The 27512-nt window shown below is 42.7% G+C and overlaps 1 protein-coding gene across 5 annotated transcripts in view; it reads left to right on the top strand.

The window, feature by feature from the left end:
• Window positions 1-27512, top strand: part of DENND1A (DENN domain containing 1A) — a 364486-nt gene that overhangs the window by 178655 nt on the left and 158319 nt on the right. For 4 of the 5 annotated variants that reach the window (XM_060757606.2, XM_067471741.1, XM_067471740.1 and 1 more), the window contains exons 6-9: window positions 1369-1438; window positions 2984-3064; window positions 6050-6103; window positions 15778-15888. In XM_060757606.2, the coding sequence (XP_060613589.2) occupies window positions 1369-1438; window positions 2984-3064; window positions 6050-6103; window positions 15778-15888 (316 nt within the window). Of the gene's footprint in view, window positions 1-1368; window positions 1439-2983; window positions 3065-6049; window positions 6108-15777; window positions 15889-27512 lie in introns of those variants that run through there. The other variant, XM_060757609.2, reaches the window with a different exon arrangement.

Raw genomic sequence — 27512 nt, forward strand, 5'->3', positions numbered from 1 at the left:
GTTGCTTGGAATAGTTTGATGGGCATGATCATGCTGTCATACAATATGAAAAGTTATATTTCTTGGCGCAAGGTCTATGACAGTGGTTCTCAACCTGGGGTCCCCAGATGTTTTTGGCCTACAACTCCCAGAAATCCCAGCCAGTTTACCAGCTGTTAGGATTTCTGGGAGTTGTAGGCCAAAAACATCTGGTTGAGAACCACTGGTCTATGAGCTACTGAAATTTCACTGTGGCTTTTGCATGAGACAGGCAGATGTTGGCCGTAGTCCTCTATTCCTGATCTCCGTCATGGCGCTTCATGATTTACTCCTTGGCAGAATGATCCGCACGTTCATGTGCAAGTTATAGATTCATGAGTCGTGTGACTGATGACCTTAAATTGACATATAATGGGAGATAGGGAGTGTTGCAGGTGCAAAGAACTGGCTGCTAAGGTGTTGTTTCAGTGTTATTCAGATGGTTCTTGTGGGTTTTTTCGGGCTATAGGGCCATGGTCTAGAGGCATTCTCTCCTGACGTTTCGCCTGCATCTATGGCAAGCATCCTCAGAGGTAGTGAGGTCTGTTGGAAATAGGACAGTGGGTTTATATATCTGTGGAATGGCTGGGGTGGGGCAAAGAGCTCTTCTCTGCTGAAGCTAGGTGTGAATGTTTCAACTGATCACCTTCATTAGCATTTGAAGGCCTGGCTGAGCCTGGGAAAATCCCCTGTTGAGAGGTGTTAAGATGTGCCTGGTTGTTTCCTCTCTGCTGTTGTGCTGTTGTAATTTTAGAATTTTTTAATACTGGGAGCCAGATTTTGTTCATTTTCATGGTTTCTTCCTTTCTGTCGAAATTGTCCACATGCTTGTGGATTTCAGTGGCTTCTCTGTGTAGCCTGACATGGTGGTTGTTGGAGTGATCCAGAAAGGAGGAGACCATGAAAATGAACAAAATCTGGCTACCAGTATTAAAAAAAACTCTAAAATTACAAGAGCAAAACAGCAGAGAGGAAACAACCAGGCACATCTTAACACCTCTCAACAAAACATTTTCCCAGGCTCAGGCAGGCCTTCAAATGCTAATGAAGGTGGTCAGCTGAAACATTCACACCTAGCTCCAGCAGAGAAGAGCCCTTTGCCCCACCCCAGCCATTCCACAGATATACAAACCCATTGTCCTAATTCCAACAGACCTGACTACCTCTGAGGATGCTTGCCATAGATGCAGGCGAAACGTCAGGAGAGAATGCCTCTTGAACACGGCCGTATAGCCCGAAAAACCTACAACAACCTAGTGATTCCAGCCATGAAAGCCTTTGACAATACGTTATTCAGACGGTTTGCAATGTCAGTTGACCTGTGCTTTTATCTTTTCCCCTTTCTCACAGTTACCTCCCTTGGTTTGAAGTCTTCTACAAACAGCTCAACATCTTGGCAGACTATACAGCCAAAGGCCAGGTAAGCTTTCAGAACTTTGCTACTGCTTCAATGTCCCGTACTACATATGTGTGTGTGTATCTGTATGTTTTCATGCATCATATACATTGACATGGCATGTAAAATCATAGAATCCTAGAATCCAAGAGTTGGAAGAGACCTCCTGGGCCATCATCCAGTCCAACCCCATTCTGCCAAGAAGCAGGAATATTGCATTCAAAGCACCCCTGACAGATGGCCATCCAGCCTCTGTTTCAAAGCTTCCAAAGAAGGAGCCTCCACCACACTCTCTCTGGGGCAGAGAGTTCCACTGCTGAACGGCTCTCACAGTCAGGAAGTTCTTCCTCATGTTGGATGCTGAATAGAAGGCATCTTCACTTTCTCTTGCTGTTCACACTGAAACAAGGAAGTTTCCTACATTTCTGGTACTGAGTGTGACGTCCGAGCCGGGAAATACCTACCGCACCTCAGGTCAGGTGTATCTGGGGGTGTAATATTATATATTACATGTAGTATTACTAATAATATTACAATATCATGGTGTAGTACAATATATAATACTGATGTTGTACTATGCTAATAATTTAATAAGTGTCGTAAATAAATAAATAGAGCTTGGTGTATATTTTCGCTTATCACTGTCACTGAATTATAAGTTATGCTGGTCTCTTCTGCCCAGTGTGGAACACATCTCACCACACTAAAACAGTGGATGTGGCTCTTAATGAGACATGCCGCATTATCACAGGGTGTCTGCGCCCTACACCACTGGAAAAATTATACTGCCTAGCCGGTATTGCACCACCTGACATCCGCCAGGAAGTAGCAGCCAATAGTGAAAGGACCAAGGCAGAGACATCTCCAGCTCATCCCCTGTTTGGGTATCAGCCAGCACGTCAACGACTTAAATCAAGACATAGTTTTCTAAGATCTACAGAGACACTTGCTGGAACACTTCAGCAAGCGAGAGTCCAAAAGTGGCAGGCTCAAACCCAGAACCTCAACCAATGGCTGATACCAAATGAGAGACCCCCCCCTGGGCACACAGAAGACTGGGTGACCTGGAAGGCGCTGAACAGACTGAGCTCTGGCACCACGAGATGCAGAGCCAACCTCAAGAAATGGGGCCACAAAGTGGAATCCTCGACATGCGAGTGTGGAGAAGAGCAAACCACTGACCACCTGCTGCAATGCAACCTGAGCCCTGCCACATGCACAAGGGAGGACCTTCTTGCAGCAACACCAGAGGCACTCCAAGTGGCCAGAGACTGGTCAAAGGACATCTAATCAACTACCAAACTCACAAATTTTGTAACTTGCTTGTTTTCTTTGTTTCTGTTAGAAATGTAATATAATTTCACTGGTTGTTCTGACACGACAAATAAATAAATTATAAGTTATGAGACAATGAGTCGCACGATGGATTGTGTCCTCAGGAAGGATTTTGGCCCCTTGGTCGTGGACGGGAGGAGAAAAAGAGGCCGTTCCGTGGATCAGGGCTGTGCCACCACAACCACCTCCTCTTTCAAAGTGACCTTCCCCTTTTTTGTGTGTTTCTTGCTTCAGGACAGCCAGTGGTATGAACTGCTCGAGACTCTCTACAAACTGCCCATCCCTCAGCCTGGCTCTTCTGTCCATCTCAGCGTGGTAAGTGGGACCTCTCGGGTCCAGGAGTAGTAGGGATTCACATGGGATTGGGTGGGATTGATTTCCAAGGGGATTGTTTGTTGGATTAAGCTGTAAATTGAAAGGAAAGCGTGAAGTCGGCTGTGGCCGAATGCAGTAAATGTGAACATTTATTTATTTATTTATTTATTTATTTAAAAGTTTTGTATCCCGACCTTCTCACCTCTCTTGAGGGACTCAGACCGGTTTCCAACCATAAAATCCAGATACAATCAATAAAACATCATCATACATATTAGAGTAAAACATTAAAACAGCCATTACAATCAATAACTACAATGGTCAGTTGTCCTACTAAAACATTGCTCATCATCCTCCATCCATATCTCAGGGTGTTGGCTCACTCGTCGAATGCCTGTCTCCATAGCCACGTCTTCACCTGTTTCCTAAATGTCAGGATAGAAGGGGCGGTTCTGATCTCCAGTGGAAGAGAGTTCCAGAGTCGAGGGGCCACCACCGAGAAGGCCCTGTCCCTCGTCCCCACCAGACGCGCTTGCGAGGCCGGTGGGACCGAGAGCAGGGCCTCTCCAGACAATCTTAATCATCTTGATGGTTCATAGGGGAGAATCCGTTCAAAGTCATTTACGGCTTTATAGGTTAACACCAGCACTTTGAATTGTGCTCGGAAGCTAATTGGCAGCCAGTGGAGCTGGTGTCACAGCGGAGTGGTGTGCTCCCTGTACCCAGCACCCGTTAGTAGTCTGGCTGCCGAGCGTTGGACTAGCTGCAGCTTCTGGGCAGTCTTCAGAGGCAACCCCACGTAGAAAGCGTTGCAGTAGTCTAAGTGGGATGTAACCAAAGCGTGGACCACCGTGGCCAAGTCAGACTTCCCAAGGTACGGGTGCAGCTGGCGCAGCCCACCCATCTTCAAGGGGCTCTGCTGGTTCACATCATACTAAAGACATGTGTAAAGTTTCAAACAGAGGCAGACTTTTGAATATCTCTCCCCCCCCCCCCCCCGCCACTGTCTTCACCAGGCATGGGCCAACTTCAGCCCTCCAGGCAAACATTCAATGCCATTATACACCGACTAGACAGACAACTAGCCTGTAATCCACCTTGAATCACCATATGCCAGGCTAGAAATCTATATAAATAAAAATGTCATGTTCGTTTGTGGGATTAACAGAACTCAAAAACCACTGGATGAATTGATATGAAATTTGGACACTATACCCCTAACAGACCAATGAGTGACCATCACTCATAACACCCCCCCCCCCCCCCCAAAAAAAACAGCAGAAAGGACTTAAAAACCCTAAACAGCTAAATGACATACAGAAAAGAGGGAAGGAAGAGGGAAGGAAGGAAGGGGAGAAAGAAAGAAAGAAAGAAAGAAAGAAAGAAAGAAAGAAAGAAAGAAAGAAAGGAGGGAGGGAGGGAGGGAGGGAGGGAGGGAGGGAAGGAGGGAGGGAGGGAGGGTGGGTCAAGAAAGAAGGAAAGAGGGAAGGAAGCATGGAAGGAAAGAGGCAGAGAAGGAAGGAAGGAGAGAAAAAGGAAGGAAAAGATAAAAGGAGGAAGGAAGGAATGAGGTAGAAAAGGAACGAAGGATAGAAAGAAAGAAAGAAAAAGGGAAGAAAGGAAGGAGGGAGCAAAGGAAGGGAAAGAAGGAGAGAAGCCTAACTTTTCGTCCTTTTTGAAGCAATCTCGTATCTGTCTATATTGGAACCATGAAATTTTCTCATTTGTTTCCTCCATTTCTTGTTGCGATTTTAGAGTTATAGAATTATAGAATCATAGAATCAAAGAGTTGGAAGAGACCTTCTGGGCCATCATCCAGTCCAACCCCTTTCTGCCAAGAAGCAGGAATATTGCATTCAAATCACCCCTGACAGATGGCCATCCAGCCCCTGTTTCAAAGCTTCCAAAGAAGGAGCCTCCACCACACTCCGGGGCAGAGAGTTCCACTGCTGAACGGCTCTCACAGTCAGGAAGTTCTTCCTAATGTTCAGATGGAATCTCCTCTCTTGTAGTTTGAAGCCATGGTTCCCTTGCGTCCTAGTCTCCAGGGAAGCAGAAAACAAGCTTGCTCCCTCCTCCTCCCTGTGGCTTCCTCTCACATATTTATACTTTATATTTATATTTATATTTCCATTTTCTTTTTTAAATAATTCTTTGTATTTTGGCCAGTCATTCCAGCCTAATTCTCTTCTTTGCAATGCTTCCAGCGGGGATATCCATTGTGGAGTTTTTTCACATATTTTCTTTTTATATTTCCCCCAAATTTTGTATATTGCCGGCCTAATGAAATGGTTTCCATTTTTTTTTCCTTTTTCACTCCCTCATACCATAGGTATTGGTTGTCAGAGTATTGACGCTTGCCAGCAGAAGGGTTGCTAGATCAGCAGACACTGTGTTTTAGTTACAATAGAAAACTAAGTTTTACCAAGTACATCTACACACGTCTATTCACAGCAAGCTACAGACAGGAACTCCTAGGCAAAAACAACAGTCTCTGAACACTTGCTTATCTGACTTCTGACTGAGACCAGATCCTCCCTCTTCTTCCCAGCCAGAGAACGCGTTATCTCATTTCTGTCAAGGTTACAGTTTCACAGCCTCAGCACAGTATTTCTGATATACAATAGAGCAGAATAGAATCCATCTTGAATTATATAGAAGCACATTGAAAAACACACATACATAACTAAATAATCCTGACATTGGTGCCATCCGGCTCTCAGGTCTATTCCTTCCAGGTTTAATAATTTTTCATCTTCCAATTTTGTCCAATCTTTTATCCACGTTAAAGCACACACTTTAAGTATTGATGGGAGTTTCACGGGGTTCACTTGGCGTGATGTGAGCTGTAGTTCACCCACAACCTTTATGCCCGGGCAACGTCGGGGACCCAAGCTAGTTTCAAACAAATGCAAAAATGTATGGTGGTATTTTAAGAAGAGTCGTAACACATATATGTTTTTTCTCCCCCGTTTTCCTCCTTAGCACTCTTATTTTACTGTGCCTGACATCAGAGAACTTCCCAGCATACCTGAAAATGTGAGTAAGTCCTGTGTTGTTTCTCAGGTGGGTGGAAACGCGCCACAAGGGGTTTCAGGAAGCACGTATTGAAGAGAAAGAGGGAGTCAGAACCCCACAAAGTTTGCAAACTGGGCATTCTATTCAATGTCCTTTGGCCAGAAGCTGGCCACTTGGAGTGCCTCTGGTGTGGCTGTGAGAAGGTCCTCCATTGTGCGTGTGGCAGGGCTCGGGCCGCATTGTAGTTGGTGGTCTGCAAGTGCGGAGAAGAGCAAACCAGAGACCACCTATTGCAATGCAACCTGAGCCCTGCCATGTGCACAATGGGAAACCTTCTCACAGCCACACCAGAGGCGCTCCAAGTGGCCAGCTTCTTAGTACAAGTATGCCGTATATACTTGAATATAAGCCGACCCAAATATAAGCCGAGGCGCCTAATTTTACCACAAGAAACTGGGTAAATGTATTGACTTGAACATAATCCAAGGGGGAGAAATGCAGCCGCTACTGGTACGTTTCAGAACAGAAATAGATACCAATGTTGTTGTTGTTCATTCGTTCAGTCGTCTCCGACTCTTCGTGACCTCCTGGACCAGCCCACGCCAGAGCTCCCTGTCGGCCGTTACCACCCCCAGGGTCTCCTTCAAGGTCAGTCCAGTCCCTTCAAGGATGCCATCCATCCATCTTGCCCTTGGTCGGCCCCTCTTCCTTTTGCCTTCCACTTTCCCCAGCATCATTCCCTTCTCTAGGCTTTGCTCCCTCCTCATGATGTGGCATTCAAAGGACTTCATCTTTGCCTCTCATCTCCTTCCCTCCAGTGAGCAGCCGGGCTTTCTTTCCTGGAGGATGGACTGGTTGGATCTTCTCGCAGTCCAAGGCATTCTCAGCACTTTCCTCCAACACCACAGCTCAAAAGCATCTCTCTCCCTTCGCTCAGCCTTCCCTAAGGTCCAGCTCTCACATCCGTAGGTGACTACAGGGAAGACCATGGCTTGGACTAGGCAATGGATCTTGGTTGCCAGTCTGATGTCTCTACTCTTGACTATTTTATCGAGACTGGACATTGCTCTCCTCCCGAGAAGGAAGCGTCTCCTGATTTCCTGGCCACAGTCTGCGTCTGCATTCATCTTTGCGCCTAGAAATACAAACCCTGTCACGGCCTCCACGGTTTCTCCCTCTATTTCCCAGTTGTCAATCATTCTTGTTGCCATAATCTTGGTTTTTTTGACGTTTAGCTGCAACCCAGCTTTTGCGCTTTCTTCTTTCACCTTGATGAGAAGGCTCCTCAGCTCCTCCTCGCTTTCGGCCATCAGAGTGGTGTCATCTGCATATCTGAGGTTGTTAATGTTTCTTCCAGCCATTTTCACCCCAGCTTTGCATTCATCCAGCCCCGCACATCGCATGATGTGTTCTGCATACAAGTTAAAAAGGTTGGGTGAGAGGATGCAGCCTTGCCGGACGCCTTTCCCAATCTTGAACCAGTCTGTTGTTCCGTGGTCAGTTCTTACTGTTGCTACTTGGTCCTTGTACAGATTCCTCAGGAGAGAGGGAAGGGGGCAAGATACAAGACAAGGTGACAAGATACCAATACAATTACATTAATTGAGGCGTTAGTAGAGTAAACATTCAAAAATATTTACATAAAATTGTAATTTAAGATAAAGCTGCCTAACTCTGATTAAACCATTATTTTAATGTAATGTGAATGTGCTTACACATCCTTCCAATAATAGTAAAGGGAGTAAAATAATAAATGCAATAACAATAATAAATAGTAAAATAATAAATGTAATAATAATAGTAATAAATAGAACAAAATAATAAATGTAATAAGAACAATAACAAATAGAGTAAAATAATAAATAGAATAAAATAATAAATGTAATAATAATAGTAATAAATAGAGTAAAATAATAAATGTAATAATAATAATAAATAGAGTAAAATAATACATGTAATAATAACAATAATAAATAGAGTAAAATAATAATTTAATAAGAACAATAATAAACAGTAAAATAATACATGTAATAATAATAATAATAAATAGAATAAAATAATACATGTAATAAGAACAATAATAAAGAGTAAAATAATAAATGTAATAATAACAATAATAAATAGAGTAAAATAATAAATTTAATAAGAACAATAATAAGCAGAGTAAAATAATACATGTAATAATAATAATAATAATAATAAATAGAGTAAAATAATACATGTAATAATAAATAGAGTAAAAATACATGTAGTAATAACAATAATAAATAGAGTAAAATAATAAATTTAATAAGAACAATAATAAACAGAATAAAATAATAAATGTAATAATAACAATAATAAATAGAGTAAAATAATAAATGTAATAAGAACAACAACAAATAGAGTAAAATAATAAATGTAATAATAATAGTAATAAATAGAATAAAATAATACATGTATTAATAACAATAACAAACAGAGTAAAATAATAAATGTAGTAATAATAATAAATAGAGTAAAATAATAAATGTAATAATAACAATAATAAATAGAGTAAAATAATACATGTAATAACAATAATAAAAGAGTAAAATAATAAATGTAATAATAAAAATAAAAAATAGAGTAAAATAATGGAAATATAATAACAGTAATAACAGAGTAAAATAATAAATGTATTAATAACAATAACAAACAGAGTAAAATAATAAATGTAATAATAACAATAATAAATAGAGTAAAATAATACATGCAATAATAATAATAAAAGAGTAAAATAATAAATGTAATAATAAAAATAAAAAATAGAGTAAAATAATGGAAATATAATAACAGTAATAACAGAGTAAAATAATAAATGTAATAATAACAATAACAAAAAGAGTAAAATAATAAATGTAATAATAACAATAACAAAAAAAGTAAAATAATAAATGTAATAATAACAATAATAAATAGAGTAAAGTAATAAATGCAATAAAATCAATACTAATCACAGAGTAAAATAGTAAATAACCTTTGAGTTGAGTATAAGCCGAGGGGAGATTTTCTAGCCTAAAAAAGGAGCTGAAAAACCAGGCTTATACTCGAGTATATACAGTCAATAAACAAACAGACACATAAATAAATATTTTTATTCAAAGGGCAAGCTGGATAGGTCCAATACAGCTTAAAATATACCAATATAAACGTATCCAAACGACGCAACGGACCTCTCAGAAATCACCTCTTGCAAGGCAATGACTTCCTTTCCGTGGAGAGAGTGTGTTTGGCTACAGGTGGGTTAAACCGAGATGCCCAGGAAAGGAACGATGGCAGGCCCAGAGCTGTTCCTTTGGTCCTTTCAGATGGTTGTGCTCAATGCTGCAGAGTTTATGAAACACAGCTCCCTTTTCCCCTTTTTCCCTTCACCAGTGTCTTCTCTGCCTGTGGATGTCTGTTGGCAGAACTCTCTGCGTATGAGTCAACTTCCCATAACATTCAATCAGTAGACATTCGGGATGCTCGTGAATCAAAGGCGGCCATAAAACCGGGAGGCTGTGGGCCAGAAACACTTGGAAAAGAGGTTTAAAGCCGCGCTGCTCAGGGCTGTGAAGTGGGTGTGATCCGGGGAGATGCCTTTGTTGGGGATGTGTGGGAGGGAGGCTGAAGGCCCCCCCCCCCCCCCCCAGGGAAGAGTAACCGGACCATGCTTGCCTGCCATCCAGACCCTTTAAACTTTTATACGGCTTTGCATGTGTGGATCTTGGAGCAGGGAGAGGCAAATGCAAAACAAATGCAGGAGTTGCACTCCGGATCTGCTTTATCCTTCCTCCGGCGCCTTCGTCGCTTTCACAGCCCCTTGCTTTCGCCTTCTCTGCCCGTCCACGTTTAAGCCTCTTGGGAAGTGGACAGCACTGTTCACACTGTTGTTAGAACAGCCAGCAGTGGCAGTTGTGTCATTTTGAATGCAATTTTTGCACAATGGGGTTGGACTGGATGGCCCAAGAGTTCTCTCCCAACTCTAGGATTCTAGGATTCTGACTGTGAGAGCTGTTCAGCAGTGGAACTCTCTGCCCCTGAGTGTGGTGGAGGCTCCTTCTTTGGAGGCTTTGAAACAGAGGCTGGATGGCCATCTGTTGTGCGTGCTTTGAATGCAATTTTGGCAGAATGGGGTTGGACTGGATGCCCATGAGGTCTCTTCCAACTCTAGGATTCTATGACTGTGAGAGCTATTGAGCAGTGGAACTCTCTGCCCCGGAGTGTGGTGGAGGCTCCTTCTTTGAAGGCTTTGAAACAGAGACTGGATGACCATCTGTTGGGGGTGCTTTGAGTGCAATTTTGGCAGAACGGGGTTGGACTGGATGGCCCATGAGGTCTCTTCCAACTCTAGGATTCTATGATTCTGACTATGAGAGCTGTTCAGTAGTGGAACTCTCTGTCCTGGAGTGTGGTGGAGGCTCCTTCTTTGGAGGCTTTTAAACAGAGGTTGGGTGGCCATCTGTTGGGGGGTGCTTTGAGTGCAATTTTAGTAGAATGGGGTTGAACTGGATGGACCATGAGGTCTCTCCCAACTCTAGGATTCTAGGATTCTATGAAGTTCTTCCTCGTGTTCAGATGGAATCTCCTCTCTTGTAGTTTGAAGCCATTGTTCCGCGTCCTAGTTTTCTGCTTTCCTGGAGACTAGGACGCAATGGAACAATGGCTTCAAACTACAAGAGAGGAGATTCCATCTGAACATGAGGAAGAACTTCCTGACTGTGAGAGCCATTCAGCAGTGGAACTCTCTGCCCCAGAGTGTGGTGGAGGCTCCTTCTTTGGAAGCTTTTAAGCAGAGGCTGGATGTCCATCTGTCGGGGGTGCTTTGAATGCAATTTTGGCAGAATGAGGTTGGACTGGATGGCCCATGAGGTCTCTTTCAACTCGAGGATTGTATGATTCTATGACTATGAGAGCTGTTCAGCAGTGGAACTCTCTGCCGTAGAGTGTGGTGAAGGCTCCTTCTTTGGAGTCTTTGAAACAGAGGCTGGGTGGCCATCTGTTGTGGGTGCTTTGAATGCAGTTTTGGCAGAATGGGGTTGGAGTGGATGGACCATGAGGTCTCTTCTACCTCTAGGATTCTATGATTCTATGACTATGAGAGCTGTTTAGCAGTGGAACTCTCTGCTAAACAGCTGTGGTGAGAGTGTGGTGAAGGCTCCTTCTTTGGAGGCTTTGAAACAGGGGCTGGATGGCCATCTGTTGGGGGTGCTTTGGGTGAAATAGACCCTTAAAGACCGTAATAAATCATTGATTGATTGATTGATTGAATGCAATGTTCCTGCTTCTTGGCAGAATGGGGTTGGACTGGATGGCCCAAGAGGTCTCTTCCAACTCTAGGATTCTAGGATTCTGTGAGTAAGGGACCGTGGCTGATGCAACGCCTTTGCAACAACCCTCACGTGGTTGTGACTCAGCCATGACCACATCCCCTTGACCTTCACGGTCATTCACCCAAGTGCTCTCCATACTTCCCATGATCATCCCAGAGTATTTTCCTCAATGCGGTGTCCTTCCTCCGTAACCAATTCCCGGGTGAATCGGGGTTGATGGAGCTGTGTTTGGTTTCCTTTCTCCAAGACCCGAATGGCTTCCGCTTCCTGCTCGCCGACTCTTCTGTTTAGACACAAGCTTCTTGCTAATCAGCACAGATGGGATAAGCACAACGTGTGTGTGTGTGTGTGTGTGTGTGTGTGTGGGATTAATGCATGCCAGTTGCAGGGGTCTGATCAAATCTGTTCTTTCCCTTCTTTCCCCCAACCCTTCTTTTTCGTTACCTGGATGCGCTCACACCTTTCTCACCTGATACGGCCAGCCAGCACGGCATCCCGACCCCGACCCAGCCTCGGCCCCTCAGTGTGTGTTTATTGTTGTGCTTGATTTTCCCCCCAAACCAGGAAACGCAGCCGAGCTTAATTTTTGGGTCTGTAGCGCTCCCTTTGTATTTGGACGGCAAGCTGTGGAACATATTTCTGCACAGTGGGAAACATCTTGGCAAACTTCTCCAGCCAAGAATTAGGGAGTTATCTTTGGATCTGTCAAAAGTGCTAATGGGCTCCCTCCGCTTCTGCGACATGCTCAATCCGGTTGGCCCTTTTGCCATCTTTTTTCGAGGGCCGGGGTTTGGATATGTGTGTGTGCGTATGTGGCAAGCGGTGGTGGTGCGGCACATGCGCATATTTGCACATGTTGGTTTTGTTTACTGCGTTTTCTAAACACTCGTGGCCCTGGTTGTGTTATGCACGAGTCTCAGTGTGCTTTCATGCACACGCTTACTTGGGATTGCTCTTTACCAACATCCCTAGATATCTATATCTATCTATCTATCTATCTATCTATCTATCTATCTATCTATCTATGTATCTATATATATAAATAAAAATGTAATGTTCGTTTGTGGGATTAATAGAACTCAAAAACCACTGGGGGAATTGACACCCAATTTGGACACAAGACACCTCACAACCCAATGTATGTCCTTCACTAAAAAAAAAAAAAGATTTTGTCATTTGGGAGTTGTATTTGCTGGGATTTATAGTTCACCTACAATCAAAGAGCACTCTGAACCTCACCAACAATAGAATTGGACCAAACTTGGCACACGGGACTCCCATGACTAACAGAAAACACTAGAAGGATTTGGTGTGCGTTGAACTTGAGTTTTGGAGTTGTAGTTCACCTATATCCAGAGAGCACTATGGACTCAAACAATGATGGATCTGGACCAAACTCTACACAAAGACTCAATATGCCCAAATGTGAACACTGGTGGAGTTTGGGGAAAATAGAATCTTGACATTTGGGAGTTGTAGTTGCTGGGATTTATAGTTCACCTACAATCACAGATCATTCTGAACCCCACCAATGATAGAATTGGGCCAAGCCTCCTACACAGAACTCCCATGTGCACAACAGCAACGCATGGCAGGGGACGGCTAGTATCTATATAAATAAAAATATAATTTTCGTTTGTGGGATTAACATAACTCAAAAGCCACTGGATGAATGGACACCCAATTTGGACACAAGACACCTCTCAGGCCAACCAGTGACCATCACTCATAAAAACACTGAAAAACACACCAGAAGGGACTTAAAAGCCAAAAAAAAAAAAAACAACAACATTACAATGCATGCGCAAAACCACATATATATACACAAACACACACATATGCACACATCTATGCATACACACACACAAAACATATACACAGAAAGGGGGAAGGAAGGAACGAAAGAGAGATGGAGGGAGAGAAGGAGGCAAAGAAGGCTGGAAAAAGAGAAAGAAGGAAAGCAAGAAGGGTAGAGAAGGAAGGAAGGAGAGAAGGAGGGAGAGAAAGAGGGAAAGAAGGAGGGAAGGAGAGAAAGAAGGAAAGAAAGGTAGAGAAGGAAGGAAGGAAGGAAGGAAGGAAGGAGAAAAGGAGGGAGAGAAGGAGACAAAGAAGGCTGGAAAAAGAGAAAGAAGGAAAGCAAGAAGGGTAGAGAAGGAAGGAAAGAGAGAAGGAGGGAGAGAAAGAGGGAAAGAAGGAGGGAAGGAGAGAAAGAAGGAGAGAAAGAAAGCTAGAGAAGGAAGGAAGGAGAGAAAGAAGGAAAGAAAGAAAGGTAGAGAAGGAAGGAAGGAAGGAGAGAAGGAGGGAGAGAAAGAGGGAGAGAAGGTTGGAAGGAGAGAAAGAAGGAAAGAAAGAAGGGTAGAGAAGGAAGGAAAGAGAGAAGAAGGGAGAGAAAGAGGGAAAGAAGGAGGGAAGGAGAGAAAGAAGGAAAGAAAGAAGGATAGAGAAGGAAGAAAGGGGAGAAGGAGGGAGAAAAAGAAGGAAAGAAGGATGGAAGGAGAAAAGGAAAGAAAGGTAGAGAAGGAAGGAGAGAAGGAAACCAAAAAGTGAAAGAGGGAAGGAAGGAGAGAACGCGTGGCAGGGGACGGCTAGTATATACATAAAAATGTAATGTTCGTTTGTGGGATTAACATAACTCAAAAACCACTGGGGGAATGGACACCACATTTGGACAGAAGACACCTCTCAGGCCAACGAGTGACCATCACTCATAAAAACACCGAAAAACACAGCAGAAGGGACTTAAAAACCAAAAAACAAAAATTACATTACAACACATATATATACATACACAGACATATACATACATCTATAGATATATACACACAAAACACATACACAGGAGGAAGGAAGGAAGGAAGGAAGGAAGGGGAGAAGGAGGGAGAGAAGAAGGTAAGGAGAGAAGGAAGAAAAAAAGAAGAGTAGAGAAGGAAGGAGGGAGAGAAGGAGGGAGAGAAAGAGGGAAGAAGGAAAGAAAGAAGGGAAGAGAAAGGAAGGAAGGATAAGAAGGGAAAGGAAGGAGTAAGGAAAAAAGGGGAGATAGAAAGGGAAAGGTAGAAAGAAGAAAGGAAGGAAGGAAAGAAAAGAAGGGAAAGGAAGGAGGGAGAAATAGGAAAGAAGGGGGAAGGGGAAGAGGTATGAAGGGAGGAAAGGAAAGGAAGAGAGAGGGAAGAAAGTAGGGATGAAAGATGAAGGAAAGGAGGGTGGAAAGAGAGAAAAAGAAGGGAAGAGAAATGGAGGAAAGAAGGGGAAGGTAGAAAGAGGAGAAGGAAGGAAGGAAAAGAAGTGAGAGGAAGGAGGGAGGGAGGAGAGATAGGAAAGAAGGAAGGGGGGAAAGTATGAAGGGAGGAAAGGTAAGGAAAGGAAAGGGAAGAAGGGGCGAAGGAAAGGACAGGGGAAGAAAGAGGAAGGGAAGAGGAAGGAAGGAAGGAAGGAAGGAAGGAAGGAAGGAGAAAAGGGAATGGGGAAGGGGAAAGGGTATCAAGGGAGGAAAGGAAGAGAAAAGAAAGAGGAGGTGCAGGAAAGGAGGGGTGGGAAGAGAGAGAAAAAAGGGAAGAGAAAGGAAGGAAGAAAAAGAAGAATGAGACAAGAGGGGCGAAGGTGTATGAGAGAAAGCAAGGGAAGGAAGGAAGGAAGAAAAGAAGGAAGTAGGGAAGAGAAAGAAGGAAGGAAGGAGGGAGGGAAGTAGAGAAAGAAATAAAAAGAAAGAAGGAAGGAAGGAAGTAGGGAAGAGAAAGAAGGAAGGAGGGAGGGAGGTAGAGAAAGAAACAAAAAGAAAGAAGGAAGGAAGGAAGGAAGGAAGGAAGGAAGGAAAGAGGAACATGTACGTGGGAAATGAAGGAAGGAGAGAAAGAGCCATCGCCATTGTTTTTTCTGGAGTTGGGCCATGTTCTCTGTCACGAAGGGTTCCTTCCTGGTGTTAGGAAAGGGCACTCCTCTGTCTCCTCTGCCTGGAAGCATGGCGATAAGAGAGCATTGTAGGATGTGCGCATGCCTGCATATCTCCATTGATCACCAACTTCCACTGAAGCCACTCGTGAGAGGTTTCAGGGAAGACCTGCTAGGTCCCCATGGGTCGTCCAAATAATTATCTGATTCCCAGTTGCACATCCCATTCTGCTGTCGTGGCACCTGCGCTTGCGCCGCCTTATTGTCAACAGTATGGTTGATGATAAGGCTGGGTGTCCATGTTCCAGGAGCATTCTCTCCTGACGTTTTGCCTGCATCTAGGGCAGGCATCCTCAGAGGTTGTGAGGTCAGTTGCAAAGGGGAGAGGGGCACTTAGCACTCATTACCAAACTCCAAAACCAAACCGGAGCAGCTTGCTAACGTGTTGTCTTTTTTTCCTCCTTCCTTCCTTCCTAGAGAAACCTGACGGAGTATTTTGTGGCTGTGGATGTGAACAACATGCTGCACCTCTATGCCAGTATGCTGTACGAACGGCGCATCCTCATCTGCTGCAGTAAGCTGAGCACTGTGAGTTGCCGGGCAAGGAGTCTCTCCCAGGACACGAGTGGGAGTGGATGGGTCACAGAGAAGGAGAGTGGGTGGGGTTCACTTTAGGTGTCCCCGAGCAAGCCACGCACGTTTGGGCCACCAAATTATGCCAAACCCTACATGTCCAAGGGATCCTGTGCCAGGGAAAGAGGGGGCCAGGCTCATTCAGTCTCAGCCTAACTTCTGCCAGATGGCGTTCTTGGGGAGGATTGGGCCTGCCACTCTGCGCTCCACGGGGGAATGGAGGGATGGGTGGAAAAAATACACACGCATCCATATCTATCTCTCAAAGTCAAAGTGTGCGCATCCGTCTGTCTGCCAGTACCACAAAAGCCATTACTAGGTGAAGTAGCCCCCTGTGGTGTCACCATCATTGTCACCATCAATGACACCACCCCTTGTGGTGTCATTGGATCGGATGTTTGCCAGGTGTAGTGGTCCTCTATGATGTCACTGCACTGGCTGTTGCCAGGTGAAGTGGTCCCCTGTGGTGCTACAAGGTTGGCTGTTGCTAGGTGAGGTGGCCCCCCGTGGTGTTACCATATTGGCTGTTGCCAGGTGGAGGGGTCCCCTATGGGTTCACCACATGGGCTGTTGCTGGGTGGAATGGTCCTCTGCGATGTCACTAAAGGTGGAGTGGCCCTCTGTGATGTTACTAGAGGTGTAGTGGCCCTCTGTGATGTCACTGGATTGTCTGTTTGCTAGGTGGAGTGGCTCCCTATCATGTCACTAGGTTGACTGTTGCTGGGTGGAGTGTCCCTCTGTGATGTCACTGGATTGTCTGTTTGCTAGGTGATGTGGCCCTCTGTGATGTCACTGCATAATAGGCTGTTGCTGGGTGGACTGCCCCTCTGTGATGTCACTGGAGGTGTAGTTGCCCTCTGTGATGTCACTGGATTGGTTGTTTGCTAGATGGAGTGACCCTCTATGATGTCACTATGTTGACTTGCTAGTTGGAGTGGCCCTCTGCGCGGTCACTGCATTGCCTGTTGCTGGGTGGAGTGGCCCCCTGGGGTGTCACCGGATTGGCTATTGCTGGGTGGAGTGGCCCTCTGTGGTGTCACCAGATTGGGTGTTTCCAGGTGGAGTCACTGGGTGGTGACTCCACCTGGCAACACCCAATCTGTGTGGTCCTCTGTGGTGTCACTGGGAAAGAAAGGTGGCACTTGCTTTAAACAGACAAAGAGTTCTTTCTCCGACCCTGGGCATGATTCCACAGGGATATCTACGCCCTGTTTGCCTCAATAGTATCAGAACCTCCGAAGATGCCTTAAGCCACAGATGCAGGTGAAATGTCAGGAGGGAATGCTGCTGGAACAGGGCCACACAGCCCGAAAAACTCACAGCAAGCCAGTGATTCCGACCATGAAAGCAATATATCGCTTTGAGTCTCTCTTTTGAGAGTCAAAGCAACTTGCAGTAGTAACCCGCCATAATAATAATATAATTCTATACATACACACACACACACACACACACACACACACACATATATATATATATATCTGTCATCAGAGTTCATATAGAGAGGGTCACAAGAAGGATTCATTTGAAAGCATAATTTATCAATGTATATATATATATACATAGAGAGAGAGAGATGTGGAGATATATATATGTATGTATAGAATTATATATATATATATATATATATATATATATATATATATATATAAAAATCTGTCATCGACTACTGCAACGCTCTCTACGTGGGGCTGCCCTTGAAGACGGCCCGGAAGCTCCAGCTAGTCCAGCGTGCGGCAACCATGTTGTTAACTGGAGCAGGACGCAGGGAGCATACAACGCCCTTGCTGTCCCAGCTCCACTGGCTGCCGATTTGCTACCGGGCCCAATTTAAGGTGCTGGTGCTATCCTACAAAGCCCTAAACGGTTCCGGCCCAAAATACCTTGCGGACCGCATCTCGGCCTACGAGCCCACGAGGACCTTGAGATCATCTGGGGAGGCCCTTCTCTCGATCCCGCCTGCCTCACAGGCACGTCTGGCGGGGACAAGAGAGCGGGCCTTCTCGGTGGTGGCCCCCTGGCTGTGGAACTCCATCCCTGCTGAAATTAGACAGGCGCCCTCCCTTATGGCCTTCCGCAAGGGCCTGAAAACATGGCTCTTCGAAAAGGCCTTCAATTGAGTGCTATGTTATCGGAAAGACGACCGGAATGGACTATGACTATGAGATTGATTATGACCCCAAAATAAGACGAAGCGGATTTTTAGTTTAATTAGATGTCTGTATTAGTAAGATGTTGTGTTGTGGTCTTGACTCATTGTAAATTGTTGTTTTTTCTATGTTTTGTACACCGCCACGAGTCGCCCTAGGGCTGAGAGCGGCGGTTAATAAGTGCAAGTAATAAATAAATAAATAAATAAATAAATAATATAGAGAGGGTCACAAGAAGGATTCATTTGAAAGCATAGTTTATCAATGTATATATATATATAGAGAGAGAGAGAGAGATGTGGAGATATATATATGTATGTATAGAATTATATTATGTATAGAATTATATATATATATATATAAATCTGTCATCAGAATTCGTCAAGAGAAGGTCAGAAGGAGGATTCATTTGAAAGCATAATTTATCAATGTATATATATATATATATATATATATATAGAGAGAGAGAGAGAGAGATGTGGAGATATATATGTATGTATAGAATTATATTATGTATATATATATATATATATATATAAATCTGTCATCAGAGTTTATATAGAGAGGGTCACAAGAAGGATTCATTTGAAAGCATAATTTATCAATGTATATATATATATATACATAGAGAGAGAAAGATGTGGAGATATATATATGTATGTATAGAATTATATATATATATATATATATATATATATATATATATATAAATCTGTCATCAGAGTTCATATAGAGAGGGTCACAAGAAGGATTCATTTGAAAGCATAATTTATCAATGTATATATATATATATACATAGAGAGAGAAAGATGTGGAGATATATATATGTATGTATAGAATTATATTATGTATAGAATTATATATATATATATATAAAATCTGTCATCAGAGTTCATATAGAGAGGGTCACAAGAAGGATTCATTTGAAAGCATAGTTTATCAATGTATATATATATATATAGAGAGAGAGAGAGAGATGTGGAGATATATATATGTATGTATAGAATTATATTATGTATAGAATTATATATATATATATAAATCTGTCATCAGAATTCGTCAAGAGAAGGTCAGAAGGAGGATTCATTTGAAAGCATAATTTATCAATGTATATATATATATATATATATATATATATAGAGAGAGAGAGAGAGATGTGGAGATATATATGTATGTATAGAATTATATTATGTATATATATATATATATATATATAAATCTGTCATCAGAGTTTATATAGAGAGGGTCACAAGAAGGATTCATTTGAAAGCATAATTTATCAATGTATATATATATATATACATAGAGAGAGAAAGATGTGGAGATATATATATGTATGTATAGAATTATATATATATATATATATATATATATATATATATATAAATCTGTCATCAGAGTTCATATAGAGAGGGTCACAAGAAGGATTCATTTGAAAGCATAATTTATCAATGTATATATATATATATACATAGAGAGAGAAAGATGTGGAGATATATATATGTATGTATAGAATTATATTATGTATAGAATTATATATATATATATATAAAATCTGTCATCAGAGTTCATATAGAGAGGGTCACAAGAAGGATTCATTTGAAAGCATAGTTTATCAATGTATATATATATATATAGAGAGAGAGAGAGAGATGTGGAGATATATATATGTATGTATAGAATTATATTATGTATAGAATTATATATATATATATAAATCTGTCATCAGAATTCGTCAAGAGAAGGTCAGAAGGAGGATTCATTTGAAAGCATAATTTATCAATGTATATATATATATATATAGAGAGAGAGAGAGAGAGAGAGATGTGGAGATATATATGTATGTATAGAATTATATTATGTATATATATATATATATATATATATATATATAAATCTGTCATCAGAGTTTATATAGAGAGGGTCACAAGAAGGATTCATTTGAAAGCATAATTTATCAATGTATATATATATATATATACATAGAGAGAGGAAGATGTGGAGATATATATATGTATGTATAGAATTAGATATATATATATATATATATATATATATATATATATATAAAAATCTGTCATCAGAGTTCATATAGAGAGGGTCACAAGAAGGATTCATTTGAAAGCATAATTTATCAATGTATATATATATATATATATAGAGAGAGAGAGAGAGAGAGAGATGTGGAGATATATATGTATGTATAGAATTATATTATGTATGTATGTGTATATATATATGTATATATATATATATAAATCTGTCATCAGAGTTCATATAGAGAGGGTCACAAGAAGGATTCATTTGAAAGCATGGTTTATCAATGTGTATATATATATAGACAGAGAGAGAGAGAGAGAGATGTGGAGATATATATATATGTATGTATGTATAGAATTATATTATGTATATATATATATATATATATATATATATGTCATCAGAGTTCATATAGAGAGGGTCACAAGAAGGATTCATTTGAAAGCATAATTTATCAATGTCTATATATATATATATATATATATATAGAGAGAGAGAGAGAGAGAGAGATGTGGAGATATATATGTATGTATAGAATTATATTATGTATGTATGTATATATATATATATATATATAAATCTGTCATCAGAGTTCATATAGAGAGGGTCACAAGAAGGATTCATTTGAAAGCATAATTTATCAATTTATATATATATATATACATAGAGAGAGAAAGATGTGGAGATATATATATGTATGTATAGAATTATATATATATATATATATAAATCTGTCATCAGAGTTCATATAGAGAGGGTCACAAGAAGGATTCATTTGAAAGCATAATTTATCAATTTATATATATATATATACATAGAGAGAGAAAGATGTGGAGATATATATATGTATGTATAGAATTATATATATATATATATATATAAATCTGTCATCAGAGTTCATATAGAGAGGGTCACAAGAAGGATTCATTTGAAAGCATAATTTATCAATGTATATATATATATAGAGAGAGAGAGAGAGAGAGAGAGATGTGGATATATATATATATATATATATATATATATATATATATATATGGATTGATAAACGATGCTTTCAGGCGCATCCTCCTTGTGACCTCCTCTTGATGAACTCTGATGGCAGAAGATGATAAGAAGCCCATTTTTCGTAATTTCTGCCCGATAAGGACGCGGGCTTAATGCCACTCGGGGTCCATCAAGTGCCGGGGAGATGAAAGGCGGCTGCGCACTCAAGGGGCCGTTCGTCCGGCTAAATGCCCTCCTCCCCGTCCTCTAAAAGGCACAAACAACCACACAACACACACCACGGCTTGGATTCGTTCGAGAGTTAGATCCGTATCTTTGACGAGGTTTTTGCAGTCAATATTGCTCCGGCTTCCCTGTTTTAAAATAATAATGCTTTCCCTGGGTAAATTGAGAGCAACGTTGGCTTTTCCTAATGTTGACTTTGTGTGTGTGTGTGTATGTATATATATATATATATATCCTCCATCATCTCTTCTCTGGTTGCTTAGTGACTCTGTCCTCTTTGGGTCTGATCTCGAGTGGATGATCACATCAAGGAGTTTTAGCTGTGGTTTCAGCTCCTTAATTGTTGATTTGTCATACTGTTCAGGTTTGATGCATAAATATAACAACAACAACAATAAGGACTACTCCCATAGATGCAGGCGAAACGTCAGGAGAGAATGCCTCTGGAGCATGGCCATATAGCCCGGAAAAACCTACAACAACCCAAAAAGATCTTTGTTTTTGTTTTTAGGTTGCAACTATAGTTGTCAATGCCGTCACACTTTTTCCATTTTGGTCTGTTAAGGAGAAATGAGATGAACTCGAACCACTACCATGGTTGAGCAACATGACTTGCTATTTATTGATCGTGTCAGAAGCAAATTGAGAATAAAGTTGTAATGTATTTCCAACATTTGGCATGATGCTAAATGTCCTTTGACCAGAGGCTGGCCACTTGGAGTGTCTCTGGTGTTGCTGTGAGAAGGCTCTCCATTGTGCATATGGCTATTTGTTTATCACGTCAGAAGCGAGTTGAGAACACAGTTGAAATGTATTAAATAAGGATATTGTTGGCTGTCTTGAGTCCCCACGGGGAGAAAGGCAAGGTATAAATCAATGTCCTTGGGCCAGAAGCTGGCCACTTGCAGATCCCCATTGTAGTTGGTGGTCAGTGGTTTGCTCTTCTTCACACTCACATGTCATGGACTCCACTTGGTGGCCCCTTTTCTTGGCTCAGGACTTGTGCTGCCAGAGCACAGCCTGTTTAGTGCCTTCCAAGTCGCTCAGTCTTCTGTGTGCCCAGGAGGGAGTTTCTCATCCAGTCTTATCTTGTTTTGCCTGCCACTTTTGGACTCTTGCTTGCTGAGGTGTTTCTGCAAGTATCTCTGTAGATCTTAAGAAGCTGTTTCTTGATTTAAGGTGTTGGTATGCTGCCTGATACCCGAACAGAGAGTGGGCTGGAGATGTCACTGCCTTGGCCCTTTCATGACTGGCTGCTACTTCCTGGCAAATGTCAGGTGGTACAATAGCTAAACAGTCTAATTTCTGCAGCAGTGTTGGGCGTAGACATTATGTGCTAATGCAGCATGTCTCATTAAAGGCCTGCCTCAAGGGACCGTGCTTCATAGGAAATCTGCTACAAAACAGGAGCTTTTTTGTTGAGTTCCAAGTTCAGAGAAGCAGAAGAATGGCCTTGCTTGCTCCATTGATGCCCGCTCCATCAAAGTTCAACATCTACACAAATGACCAGCCACTGCCAGAAAGGACAGAGAGTTTCATCTATGCTGACGATCATGCCATCACTGCCCAAGCAGGGAGCTTTGAAATGGTGAGACAGAAGCCCTCCTAAGCCCTAGGTGCCTATTACAGGGAAAACTAGCTGATTCCTACTCTATCTAAAGCACAGACGTGTGCTTCCCATCTTGAGAACAGACAAGCATCTTGAGCTGTGAGGATGACCTCAGAAGGAATCCCTCTGGAGCACTGCAGCCTACCCAAACACCTGGGAGTTGATCTGGACTGTGCTCTGACTTATAAGAAGCACTGCTTGACAATCAAGCAAAACGTGTGTGCTAGAAATAATATCATACGAATGCTGACTGGCACAACCTGGGGATCACAACCAGACACAGTGAAGGCATCTGTCCTTGCGCTATGCTACTCTGGTGCTGAGTACGCATGCCCAGTGTGGAACACATCTCACCACTTTAAATAAATTATTATTATTATTATTATTATTTGAAACACAACAAGATGAGTCCACAGCAGACACTCTGCTGGCTGTTGTATTGGATCACACGTTGGACACATCCCAAGTGTCTAGGACTGTGTGCTGTATCGGCAAATAATGTGTGCAGATCCCTTCTGCAGCAGGCAGGTGGTAATTTTGTCAGCGCCGATTGTGTTTAAGTGCAGGCCAAGGTCTTCGGGCACTGCACCCAGTGTGCCGATCACCACTGGGACCCCCTTGACTGGCTTGTGCCAGAGTCTTGTGCAGTTCAATATTTAAGTCCTCATATTGTGTCAGCTTTTCCAGTTGTTTCTCTGCAATCCTGCTGTCATCTGGGATTGCGACATCGACAATACTTTGTTTTTTAACACAATCATGAGGTCAGGAGTGTTGCGCTCCAAAACTCTTGTCAGTCTGAATCCGGAAGTCCCAGAGTAGCTTGACGTGTTCCTTTTCTGTAACTTTTTCCGGCTTGTGATCCCACCATTTCTTTGTCGCAGAGAGAATGGTGTTTGTGGCCCAAGTTCCAATGAATCATCTGAGCAAAGGTGTTGTGCCTCTGCTTGTAGTCTGTCTGCAAGAAGAGACTGACAAGAAATTATTATTATTATTATTATTATTATTATTATTATTATTATTATTCCCATGGGTGAGTCTCTTCTTTAGAGCAACTCACAACAATGAACTACTGCTGTAATAATAATAATAATAATAATAATAATAATAATAATAATAATAATAATGGTTTATGCCAGAGCCTTTGCCGTTCGATTTTGAGGTCTTGATAGCGACTGAGTTTTTCCTGTTGTTTGTCCTCAATGCGACTGTCACCCGGTACGGTGACATCAATCATCCAGACTTTTTTCTTTTCCACAATCGTGATGTCTGGCGCGTTGTGTTCCAAAACTTTGTCAGTCTGGATTCAACAGGAAAAACTCAGCTACTATCAAGACCTCAAAATCGAATGGCAAAGATTCTGGCATCAACCAGCCTAGGTGGTCCCAGTGGTGATGGGCGCACTGGGTGCCGTGCCAAAAGATCTCAGCTGGCATTTGGAAACAATAAACATCGACAAAATGGCAGAACAGGGTTGGACTAGATGGACCTTGGGGGTCTCTTCCAAACGTAGGATTCTGTGACAAGCTGGATGGCCATCTGCCAGGAAGGATTGGATAATGTTGTTCCTGGCAGAAAAGGGTTGGACTGGATGGCCTTTGGGGTATCTTCCAAAAGTAGGATTCTATGACAGGCTGGATGGCCTTCTGTCAGGAAGGATTGGATGGTGTTGTTCCTGGCACAAAGGGGTTGGACTGGATGGCCTTTGGGGTCTCTTCCAAAAGTAGGATTCTGTGACAGGCTGGATGTCACAGATGTCTGTCAACTGCAAAAGGCCACCCGACTTGGATCTGCGCGCATCATTCGGAAATACATCACACAGTCCTAGACGCTTGGGAAGGGTTCGACTTGGGATTTTGTGATACGAAATCCAGCAGAGAGATCTCGTTTGCTGTGACTTACGGTGCTTTTGTGTTAGAATAATAATAATAATAATAATAATAATAATAATAATAATAAATTCTTGTCAGTCTCTTCTTTAGAGACTCAAAGCACTCATGATAATCATAATAATGTTTTGTCGAAGGCTTTCATGACCAGAATCACTGGGTTATTGTAGGTTTTTTGGGGCGATATGGCCATGTTCTAGAGGCATTCTCTCCTGACGTTTTGCCTGCATCTACGGCAAGCATCCTCAGAGGTAGTGAGGTCTGTTGGAAGCAGGAAAATGGGTTTATATATCTGGAATGACCAGGGTGGGACAAAGGACTCTTATCTGCTGGAGCTAGGTGGGAATGTCTCAGCTGATCACCTTGATTAGCATTTGATGGCCTGGCAGTGCCTGGAGCAGTCTTTTGTTGAGAGGTGATTAGATGTCCTTGATTGTTTCCTCTCTGTTGTTGTGCTGTTCTAATTTTAGAGTTTTTTAATACTGGTAGCCAGAAATTTAGAAGTCCATAAAAACAAGCTCTGTGTAGAAGAAGAAAGGCAACACCTATGGATGGAAAAGATGGAGGGGGACTCTGGGTGAACATTGTGCTTCAATCCCAAGAAGTTGTGATGAACCGTGATAAGACATCAGTGGGGCGGATTGGTGTCCGCACTGGATTTTGGCCTGCTTTGTGGCTTCTCCGCTTCCAACGCTGCCTGTTTCAGATGTGTGCCGGGATTGGAAACACATTGTGTGTGTGTTTGTGTGTGCGCAAAAGCAGGGCGTTGAAAGGCCTTGCAGGAGGAACTTTCATGGCTTGTTTGATGTTTCCTGGCCCTTTTCAAAGCGCACTCCAAAGCATGCGCTTTCCCCTTGCTCCTTCCTTGAAGTCCATGCTGATATTTTCCTTATGCATCCTCTTGCCTTGAAATTGTGCGCAGTGTTGGATGTCTGGTCTTTCTCATAGAATCTTAGCATTGGAAGAGACCACCAAAGGCCATCCAGTCCAACCCCTTTCTGCCAGGAACAACACCACCCAATCCTTCCTGGCAGATGGCCATCCAGCCTGTCACAGAATCCTACTTTTGGAAGAGACCTCCAAGGTCCATCTAGTCCAACACCTTTCTGCCAGGAACAACACCATCCAATCCTTCTGGACAGATGGCCATCCAGCCTGTCACGGAATCCTACTTTTGGAAGAGACCTCCAATGTCCATCTAGTCCAACCCCCTTCTGCCAGGAACAACACCATCCAATCCTTCTGGACAGATGGCCATCCAGCCTGTCACAGAATCCTACTTTTGGAAGAGACCCGAAAGGTCCATCTAGTCCAACCCCTTTCTGTCAGGAACAACACCATCCAATCCTTCTGGACAGATGGCCATCCAGCCTGTCACGGAATCCTACTTTTGGAAGAGACCTCCAATGTCCATCCAGTCCAACCCCTTTGTGCCAGGAACAACACCATCCAATCCTTCCCTACAGATGGCCATCCAACCTGTCACGGAATCCTACTTTTGGAAGAGACCTCCAATGTCCATCTAGTCCAACCCCCTTCTGCCAGGAACAACACCATCCAATCCTTCTGGACAGATGGCCATCCAGCCTGTCACAGAATCCTACTTTTGGAAGAGACCCCAAAGGTCCATCTAGTCCAACCCCTTTCTGCCAGGAACAACACCATCCAATCCTTCTGGACAGATGTCCATCCAGCCTGTCACAGAATCCTACATTTGGAAGAGACCCCCAAGGTCCATCTAGTCCAACCCTGTTCTGCCAGGCAGGAAAAGCACAATCAAAGCCCTTCCAAAAGATGGCCATTTGGCCTCTGTTTAATAAGCTTCCAAGGAGTCAGAGGCAGAGAGTTCCACTGCTGAACTGTTGGGTTCTGCGAGAACAGTGTTTGGGCACCTCTTGCTTTAAGGTGACCCTCCTGCCCCGCTTTTGTGACTCTTACACACCTGTTCCTTTGGGGTTAAATTCCAGTGGAACCTTCTGCGGCGCTTACCAAGCTTGCCGAGAAAATAAGTCAACAATACGCTTTTATGATTCAAATGACTTAATTTTCTCCCGTAGTTTGGAAGCCCGTATTTATAGCCACAAAGGAGTGTGGGGGAGAGAGTGGCGCATTAACGGGCGCATTGAGTGGAGGGGCCATTAGCTCCGAGGACCCTTTTCTCCTTCTCGGCCCCCTCCGCGCTCCTCTTAGCAGGAGACCGGCTTTGCCACGGTCCCTTGCGATTCAGGTGACGACAGTGAGCCGTTGTTTGCGGGTCCCATTCGGTGCACAATGGCGCAAAACAAGCCGTTCAAAAACCCTGAAAGGCAGAAGTTGGATTCATTTTGGAGATGTGTGAGAAAGACAAAGTCCCCCATGACCTTCTTCCAACTCTAGTATTCTATTATTCCCAAACAGAGGATGGGCCGAAGATGTCCATGCCTTGGTCCGTTCATTTTTGGCTGCGGTGGTGCAATACCAGCTAAACAGTGTAATTTCTCCAGCGGTGTAGGGCGCAGACACCCCGTGATAATGCATGTCTCATTTAGACCACATCCACTGTTTTAGCGTGGTGCGATGTGTTCCACACTGGGCATTTGTACTCAGCAGCAGAGTAGCCAAGCACAAGGGCAGATGCCTTCACTGTGTCTGGTTGTGATCCCCAGGTTGTGCCAGTCAGCTTTC

The sequence above is a fragment of the Anolis sagrei genome, chromosome 11 (genome assembly GCF_037176765.1).
Source record: "Anolis sagrei isolate rAnoSag1 chromosome 11, rAnoSag1.mat, whole genome shotgun sequence".
Lineage (NCBI taxonomy): Eukaryota > Metazoa > Chordata > Lepidosauria > Squamata > Dactyloidae > Anolis > Anolis sagrei.